Here is a 9,829-nt window from a genome sequence, read left to right as displayed (position 1 = left end):
ATCTGTAAATACAAAACAAATTGTTCAATTACGAGCCTAGTTGGTTTAGCCACGGAAAAAGTCAGGAACCTTCCCGCTAGCCATGATTGGCTGAGATAATGGATGTTATGGACATGGCGGGAAAGGAGTTTGGATTGGTCTGCCAGGTAGCATGCTTCCTACTACAATGTGAGGTGTTCAGTATGCGTTGATAATCATTTCTACCGCGTCTTTTTACAAATATATAACGTTAGCCATTGAGAACTTAAAAAGCCGTGCTACATTTCTCAACAACATGGATGCCCTAAATTTAGCAGATGCTATTGACAGATCAGTTGGAAGAAGTTGTGATGTGCTACTTTTCATACATGCCACAGTCAGTGTGAGCCGGAATGACTTGACACGACCCTGGCCAAGTCTGCCGTGAAGAAGCATTCATCCATGTATACAGGTAAGAGTCTAGCTACATTTTCAGATATTATACATGTTTTTAATTTTGTCAGAAAGTCATTTTCATTGCAAGTTAAAGCGTACTGTTGGCTAGCTAGCGGACGTTAGCATGCTGTCTCGCTAGCTAGCGTTATGTGTATGATCTCTGTAGTAATATTATGCAAATCAGAAATACATTTGCATTGCCTAAAGTTAGCTAACAAGATAACGTTGAACCTAGTTAGTTAGCTTTAGCTACCTGCAGATTCATACTACAGCTATGACAATCAGTTTGTATTGGTGGTAGTATGAGTTGGTATTACGTCAGTTCATTGTTTAGCTAGCTATCAAATTAGCCAGGTGTGTCTGGGGGTGATTACGGCCATCTATTGTATTTCATGAACATGTGTACATATCTAGAAAATAGTGACCCATCCACTTAGCTAGTTGTGGCTGGGGATGGATATAACATTTTTTTCACATGACCCATCAATTTAGACAAGTGTGTCGGGTAAGTGTCATCTAATAATTATAAAACATTTATAATCTGGACACGTTCTGTGTTTTTATATTTCTACAATGCAAATAACCACTTCACTGTATGATTTACACCTTCTGTATCCTGTGCATGAAACAAATAAACCTAGATTGTATTTGATATGGTGTGTGTTTTACCAGAGAAGGTAATGTGAAGAACAACATGAGGTTGCTGTTGTATTACCGTTATTTAAGGGTGACTGCAAAACTCCCACGGTCGTAACCCACACTTAGCAAACACACTTGCAAACTCATTCACAGAATGAAAATGTGTGCGAACTAAGTTATCTATTATTCAGCATGTATTTAATATTAATAGGATCATTGGGATGGAAGATGCATGACTGAGAACTCTCCAGAGGTAGCTAGGCTCGCCTGACTTGGGAAATATATCTGAGGAGACACCACACACATTTGATCAGTAGTGATATCACGCGTGCTGATGGTTTGTACGAATGGTTGCAAGTCGCAGAGTCGTTGAGAAAATACAATGTATATCAGTCTAGTAGGTACACATAAATTAATGAAACAGTAGTAGTTATGGAGAATACTGATGCATATTTACTAGTAGCCCTTTTGTCGTTCTCACTATTGACATTGAAGTAGCACTCAGAGTATTTGAGGGGAGTAGTTTGAGAAAGATGAGAATGACAGAATTGTTCATCTTTATAAAATAATGAGTACTTAGTTTGGACGCATGGTGATTTGTAGATCAGTGATTCTGTTTCACCCGACTGCAATGTAGTTGATCTCAAACACACACACATTATCTCACAGGTGTTGTTTCTCCACTAAGAACCACTGTTTCATCACTGACTGCATGATCCACTGGAAAATGTAACCCTAATAGCCTGGAATGGCCTGTCTGGCAGATAAGGCCCAGGCTTATAGACCATAGAAATAGAATCTGGTTTCAAGGTCTGGGGATAACATTTCTATGCTTTAGACTCTCCCTGCATATGACTGACTTTACATTATCATGTCTAAGCTTCACAATATCCTATTTCTATGCTTTACAGTGCCCCTCCATAGGACTCACTTTAAAATATGCCTGCTGAAAATTTCACGCAGAACAACTAACTGTGGGAAGTGGGTTACGGCATAGGATCAGTCTGGTGATTGTCTGGGAAAGACTAGCCATAGCAGACTACTGTTTGAGCCTTTTTAACCCTTTACCATGGCGATGGAAAATGCTACGCTAACAGACTTGCTGTGACTTTGAACGTTGGTTGCACTCCCTTTACACTTGGTATGAGGATGTCTAATGCTAACTGTGTAACTGCTAGTAACTACTATCAGTACCATTGAACAAAATAACATGTGAATGGCTAATGATAACCTAAAAATACCATATTAACGCTAGGTATAAGGATGGCTAATGCTATGCTATTTGGCTAACTGCACTTTAAACACTGTACCATTTTTTTATGTACCATTATGCGTCATTATGTATCATTACTTCCTTTGCAGGGCACTGTAATGACTAATGCTTCAACTATGATAGAGTACTGTCCTCTTCTTTACCCACTATCCACACACAATCTAATCAGTACATTTCTTCACCAACCTCGGTTTGCACCATGTTAACCCTTTGTGAGCGCAGTTCGCGGATGCAGTTGAAGATGTCCACCACACCCTCGTTCTCGGCCATATCCAGCATAATGTCCACAGCTATGAAACAGCCTGTCCTTCCAGCCCCAGCACTGGAGAGAGAGAGAGGGGGGAGAGAAAGAAAGAGAGAGAGAGAAACTATTTCTCAAATTACTGCCTCACCTGGTTCACCAACTATTTCTCAGATAGAGTTCAGTGTGTCAAATCGAAGGGCCTGTTGTCCGGACCTCTGGCAGTCGCTGTGATGGTACCAGAGGGTTACATTCTCGGGCCGACTATTTTCTCTGTATATATCAATGATGTTGCTCTTGCTGCGGGTGATTCCTTGATCAATCTCAACGCAGACGACACCATTCTGTATACATCTGGCCATTCTTTGGACACTGTTAAAGCTTCAATGCCATACAACACTCATTCCGTGGCCTCAAACTGCTCTTAAATAGAAGTAAAACAAAATGCATGCTCTTCAACTGATTGCTGCCCGCACACACCTGCCCGACTAGCATCACTACTCTGGACGGTTCTGACTTAGAATATGTGGACAACTACAAATAACTAGGTGTCTGGCTAGACTGTAAACTCTCCTTCCAGACTCATATTAAACATCTCCAATCCAAAATTAATTCTAGAATCGGTTTCCTGTTTCGCAACAAAGCATTCTTCACTCACGCTGCCAAATTAGATGCAGTCTATCACAGTTCCATCCATTTTGTCACCAAAGCCCCATATACCACCCACCACTGCAACCTGTATGCTCTCGTCGGTTGGCCCTCTGGCTATTCGTCGCCAGACCCACTGGCTCCAGGTCATCTATAAATCTTTGCTAGGTAAAGCTCCGCCTTATCTCAGCTCACCGTTCACCATAACACCCACCGGTAGCAGGTGCTCCAGCAGGAATATCTCACTGGTCATCCCCAAAGCCAACACCTGCTTTAGCTGCCTTTCCTTCCAGTTCTCTGCTGCCAATGACTGGAACGAATTGCAAAAATCGTTGAAGTTGGAGACTTATATCTCCCTCACTAACTTTAAGCATCAGCTATCTGAGCAGCTTACTGATCGCTGCAGCTGTACACAGCCCATCTGTAAATAGCCCATCTAACTACCTACCTCATCCCCATATTGCTTTCATTTACTTTTCTGCTCTTTTGCACACCAGTATTTCTACTTGCACATCATCATCTGCACATCTACCACTCCAGTGTTAATCTGCTAAATTGTAATTGCTTTGCTACTATGGTCTATGTATTGCCTTACCTCCTTACGCCATTTGCACACACTGTATATAGACTTTTTCTATTGTGTTATTGACTGTACGTTTGTTTATTCCATGTGGAACTCTGTGTTGTTGTTTGTGTCGCACTGCTTTGCTTCATCTTGGCCAGGTCGCAGTTGTAAATGAGAACTTGGCCTACCTGGTTAAATAAAGGTGAAATATACAGTATATATATTTTAAATGTAATCAATGTCTCCAGTAAGGCCTTGTCTTTACAGTACACTCTTCAATTTTTTGTTTGTTATCTAGAACCTAAAAGGGTTCTTTGGCTCTCCCCATTGGAGAACCCTTTGAAGAGCCCTTTTTCGTACCAGGTAGAACCCTTTTATGTTCCATTAAGAATCCTTTCTACAGAGGGTTCAACCTGGAACCAAAAATGGTTCTACCTGGAACAAGAGAACAAAGGGTTCTCCTATGGGGACAGCCAAAGAACCCTTTTGGAGTGTGCAGTTCCTAATCTATCCTCTGTAATTGACCTGCCACAGTTAGCGGCGGCGGCGACACATGAAGACACATGTCCTATGATAAACATATGTTGAACCGCGCTGCGCTCCCACAGTTAGCCAAAAGAGGCAGGACTGCCTTATGGTGAAGACAAACAGCGCACTCCATCAGCCCCTGCGAGTGACAGGTAGGGGTTAGAGCTATTTCCCCCTTACCCCGGTGTTAGGAGTTAAGGAAACACACCCAGCAGAACGGGCTGTGAGGGAGGGATGGAGCAAGGGAGGGAAGGAGTTGTGATGGAAGGGAGATAGTGGTGGAGAAGAGGTAGAGGAGAGGTAAGAGGGGGGCTGCTTAGCCATCATTCACTCGGCAGCATTCTGACAGGTCCCAGCTCCGGATCTCAGGAGCCACTCAGTAACTCGGCAACCTGTCAGACAGCCTGTCAGCTGCTGGTGATTAATGGTGAGAGCGGCAAACAACTGGGTCCTGGCAGGGGGATTTCGGCCAAGGAGTGCCCCAGGAAATGTGAAATTACTCTGCAGTCTGTCAATGGGGGCCTACGCTCTGTGGGCCAAAGTTTATCCTGTTGGCCTTCATCTGCATCCCATCTATATTTCATATTCCATCTATATTTCAGTTAAGTCGGGCTGCCAACCTCCATGTAGCTCCATTGGACATTTTTTGTCAGCGCTCAACGAGGGAATTCGGTGGGGGAGTGATCGGGGCATTGTATTTCAAAAGCCAGGCTGACCTTTTTAGGAGAACTTGAATCGACACCGCTTTGGATCGTAGAAAAGCGATGGAGTAAGGAATGAAAGGTACGTTAAATATAGTGTGCCGCTACGGGGACTAGTCTAGTTGGAAATATGGGTCGGCAGGTAACCTAGAGGTTAGAGTGATGGTCCAGTAACCGAAAGGTTGCTGGATCAAATCTCAGAGCTGACAAGGTAAAAATCTGTTTTTCTTCCCCTGAGCAATGCAGTTAACCCACTGTTCCCCAGGTGCCGAAGATGTGGATGTCAATTAAGGCGGCCCCCAGCACCTCTCTGATTCAGAGGGGTTGTGTTAAATGCAGAAGACACATTTCAGTTGAAGGAATTGTTGTACAACTGACTAGGTATCTCCCTTTCCCCTAAATGGGACACATGCAAAAAGTTTGAGCTTTTTGATGTCAATGCCTTTTCTGCCTATTGCCCTAGTGTAAACATTCCCAGGACACAAACTAGTTAAATGTTTTACATTTAGCAGATGCTCTTATCCAGAGCGACTTTCAGTAGTAAATGCAAAAAATGTCTTACTGGTCCCCCATGGGAAACAAACCCATAAACCTGGTTTTGCAAGAGCCATGCTCTACCAACTGAGCTACACAGGACCTAGCAAGATGGAGGATGTTTTTAAGGACTGCATTTCTCAAGTGGCTAGTTTGCATCAGCTACTTTCACATGGCATTATGGCTAACTGACGGTTTCAGTTGTATTTGTATTTATTATGTTGCGACACCAGTGAATTTGTGAATTTGACAACTAATAAACATTACCTACCTAGCGGGTGGCCATCTACAGACAGGACTTTGCTATTTAGCTAGCTGGCTATTGAGCTTGCTAGCAAACTCAGATATACTTAAAAAAGAGTTGCTGTGCAATGGATATGAAGCCGGTGAGAGCTCTCCCATTTCTGTTCTAGCTGTTATGATTACCTAGTAGGTCAGTGCTGACCACAAATGCTTATTTGCTTGCTAGTAAAATAAACTTCCTGTTCCTACAGATGGTTAACTAGCTAGCTTCCTGTTGTTTATCTTATTCAATGCTCACTAAATACATTTGCATTGAAGTTAGCTAGTCACAGCAGTACCCACTGGGCAAAAACTGGTTCAGTAAATGTTGTTTCCACGTCATTTCAACCAAAAAATTATATGTGATGATGTTGAATCAACATGAAAAAAGTGATTTGATTTGCAAAAAGTCATCAACGTAAGGGAATTTAGTATTTTTTCCCAAAAAACGTTTAACCTAAATCCAATGAAAGGGTGACATTCTATTTTGATTTCACATAAAATTCACATTAGTTGACAACTTAACCAATTGTAAATCAAAACTAGACGTTGAACTGACGTCTGTGCCCAGTGGGTAGCTATCTATTTGTATAGCTAGCTAGCTAGCTAGCTAGCAAAGCCAATAGATATCTTATCTATGTCTATGGTTATAGCGAATTTGCACATAGACATGGTTCTAGTAGTCCTGCTATGAGGATTACAAGCATCTTTAGATGAGACAGAATAAAGGCTTTTGTGAAGAGTAGTTTTAACACTAGTAGTATTTAAAACTAACCAGTGACAGGGTTGTCCACCATTTACAGTTTTGTATAATTTTACGAACACCTTGCAAAAACACCTATTCAAAACCCTAGCACCCCTCTCCATCTAGCCTTTTCCATTCTAGGTATGTAAATCTTGACTCAAACTAAGAGACTCCTGCAGCACTATACACAGAGTCTCTCTCTCTCTCTCAACACTAGCAACTTACTCACCCCAAGTGACGTTACAGACAGAGAAAACTAGCTATTCAATATGTTCATAATACTACCAGCTTACCTTTGCTATACTCCCACCCATTGATTATTGCCATATCTAACCGCAGGAGAGACCACTGGAGGTGCCATGGTGATTCCCCCCCACTTGCCCTTCAGCACGTATATCATGGCCCTTAGCACAGCCTGTAAATTCTAATCTCCTCCCTCTCTTTCTTTCTCTATTATCTTCTGCTGTAGGAGCAGAGAAGATGAAGAGGCAGCATTCAATATGGTACTGTGACAGCTCATTTACATCCCTGGTGATATGGATGACGACAGACAGCGAAAGTGCTCAAAGAGACACAAGTCAGCCGGGGTCCACTCACACATGAGTTGTGCCACAAATGCACTCAACTGAATGGTTCTACAATGTTCCAAAGGATAAGACACGGTAAGAGAGAGAGAGATGGCTTTTGTCTAGAAATGACTTTATTTATTTATGGTACTGACTGCCCAAACACACCTGGATCCACAGGTTTAACTGAATCCATCTTTGATTCCTGGAGAGCTGCGTGTCTGCTGGTTTTGGTTATTTCCTTTCAATTTGTGTCCAATTAAGACGTAGACAACCAGGTGAGAGGAGTTCCTAACTAAACAATGACTACTTAAAGCATTGTCAAAATTGGGGGGCAGGAAAGAAACTTGCCAGTGAGCATGGGTAGTACAGTATCTAGCTAAAGTAGAATACATTTGTGATTGACATTGGTTTTTGTCACCTCTGTGAAGGTAAGGAAAATGTTTAGCCTGTAGTAGAGTTAATTTATAACAAAAACATATGTTTGATTAGCTAGTAGATTATTAATGGCTAGTGAGCAAGTTAAAGCTAGTATTAGCTGGTTAGCTAACTGGATGTCTAAATTACCATAAACTGAAAAATACTAGGTAGCTAGCTAGCATAAATTGCTAGCTACCAGACAGTAACGTTTTACAAATTGCAGTCGTGTAATTTGTCCCTCCTTTTAGTATAGATGGGTTGTTATAACATTTATAAAATGTATTTGATGATTTATGTGCCATAATTACAATGAGGACATTGTGTTCCTCGCCTCATTCCAGGGCGACTGCCAGTTGTTCTCCCCTGCTGCTAAGTGCTGCTAAGCCTTACGTTTCTCCAAGGTCGGGATATCAGAGATTATATGGTGGATGTCACTCTCCCGCGACAGGTGTGAACCCTCCTTTTTCCCCTAACAATCCTTGAAGGTTAATGTCATCAATCCAATGTATGAGAGTGCAAAGATCAGAAGGGGCAGGGAATAAAGTGGCAGTATAACATTTGCCATAGTCTCTTCCATTCTCGTCCTTGGATGTATGAGAGGTAGAAAGGTGCCCCGTGCTTCATGGGAGCAGAAAGCACAGCGCCGGACACTTGAGTTAATCCACTCTGAAAAAGTCTTAGTCACATCTGCTTTGTTTTGAGAGTCCCGAGCCAAAAGTGAAATTGCATTTTTGCCACTTAGCAGCCTCTCCATGTCACATCTCATTGTGTACATGCACTCTCTCCCTCCATCCCCCATTCCCCCTAGCCTCCCTCCACCTCTCCCCCTTTGCCTGTCTGAGCTACATGTAAATGCCTCGGTCTCAAGGGGTGGATGTTTGAGTGGGATGCGGAAGGGTGGAGGAGAGAGAGCAGAGAGAGAGGCCTTAGTCTCCCATCGCTCTCGCTCATTCACTAAAGATGAAAGTGACAGCTCCCAGCTACTGTGGTGGTTATTTCTGTGGGGATCTGGACAGTGCATGGGCCTGTGGGGTAGTAGGAGGTGGTAGTCAAAGAGAGTGTGCAGGTATTTGGGAGTTACCTGAATCCGAGAGTATAGTTCCATTAATCAGCCCCCTTATTTTTTCTTGCCCTATAGTTTGGGAATGAACTCTGCTGTCTGATTCCACAGCAAGTTACTAAGCAGTCATGTAATGGAAGCTGTTCGAAACGCATTACTGTGACGGGGAAATGCGTCTGAGACCTGAAGACTTGAGTTAGAACCTTGAGCTAATGCCTAGCCTTTTGTTCAGCAGGCTAATAGTCTTGTAGCGCACAGGCCGTTGACATACTGAATGAATATGTTCAGAGTCAATTTATCTGATGAAAAAGGAATACATAAATACATATACGAAAGCCATGAGTGATAAATATGTCATCCCAGTAGTCCTGTGTTATTTGACCCACCCAGCATGGTCAGTATGTACCTGCAGTGGGCCACGATGGGGCCGGCATCGGGAGGGTTGAGGAACTTGACCTGGCGGACGAAGCCTAGGAGGCCGGTGGCGTAGCAGGGCACACCGTGGTCAGGCCAGCTAGTGAAGTGGAATTGACGGATCTCCCGAATCTCATGGTGTCCCTTCTGAAAAAAAACAATATGGAGGCTCAAATAGAGACATACACAGTGGACTTCCTGAAAACATTGGTCCTATTTGGCTCAGTCGATTCCTATGAAAAATGTATGTATGCATGACCGTATGTCGCTTTGGATAGCGTCTGCTAAATGGCATATATTATTTTATAAACTGTGGGCTGACAACAAAATGGAGGCTCAAATATAGGCATTAAACCAAATTGTATTCATCACATGCTTTGTAAACAACACTTGTGGACTAAGAGTGAAATGCTTCCCAACATCGTAGCCTTCCACAAGCTTCCCACAATAAGTTGGGTGAATTTTGGCCCATTCCTCCTGATAGAGCTGGTGTAACTGAGTCAGTTTTTTAGGCATCCTTGCTCACACATGCTTTTTCAGTTCTGCCCAAAAATTGTCTATAGGATTGAGGTCAGGGATTTGTGATGGCCACTCCAATACCTTGACTTTGTTGTCCTTAAGCCATTTTTTCACAACTTTGGAAGTATGCTTGGGGTCATTGTCCATTTGGAAGACCCATTTGCTTTAACTTCCTGTCTTGAGATGTTGCTTCAATATACCCACATAATCTTCCTGCCTCATGATGCCATCTATTTTGTGAAGTGCACCAGTGTTCTTCGGCTTGCAAGCCTTCCCCTTT

The 9,829-nt window shown here is 42.7% G+C and overlaps 1 protein-coding gene across 1 annotated transcript in view; it reads right to left on the bottom strand.

Moving 5' to 3' along the window:
- The window catches only part of LOC115144747 (receptor-type tyrosine-protein phosphatase T-like), a 184,927-nt gene that overhangs the window by 46,909 nt on the left and 128,189 nt on the right, over positions 1-9,829 (bottom strand). The window contains exons 14-15 of the mRNA XM_065021624.1: positions 9,023-9,177; positions 2,513-2,648 (exon numbers count right to left, since the gene is read on the bottom strand). Of these exons, the coding sequence (XP_064877696.1) occupies positions 2,513-2,648; positions 9,023-9,177 (291 nt within the window). The remainder of the gene's footprint in view (positions 1-2,512; positions 2,649-9,022; positions 9,178-9,829) is intronic.

Source organism: Oncorhynchus nerka, linkage group LG2, assembly GCF_034236695.1.
Source record: "Oncorhynchus nerka isolate Pitt River linkage group LG2, Oner_Uvic_2.0, whole genome shotgun sequence".
In the NCBI taxonomy this organism is placed as follows: Eukaryota; Metazoa; Chordata; class Actinopteri; order Salmoniformes; family Salmonidae; genus Oncorhynchus; species Oncorhynchus nerka.
Note: the sequence above shows the minus strand (reverse complement) of the source record. Positions and strands in the feature narration are given on the sequence as shown.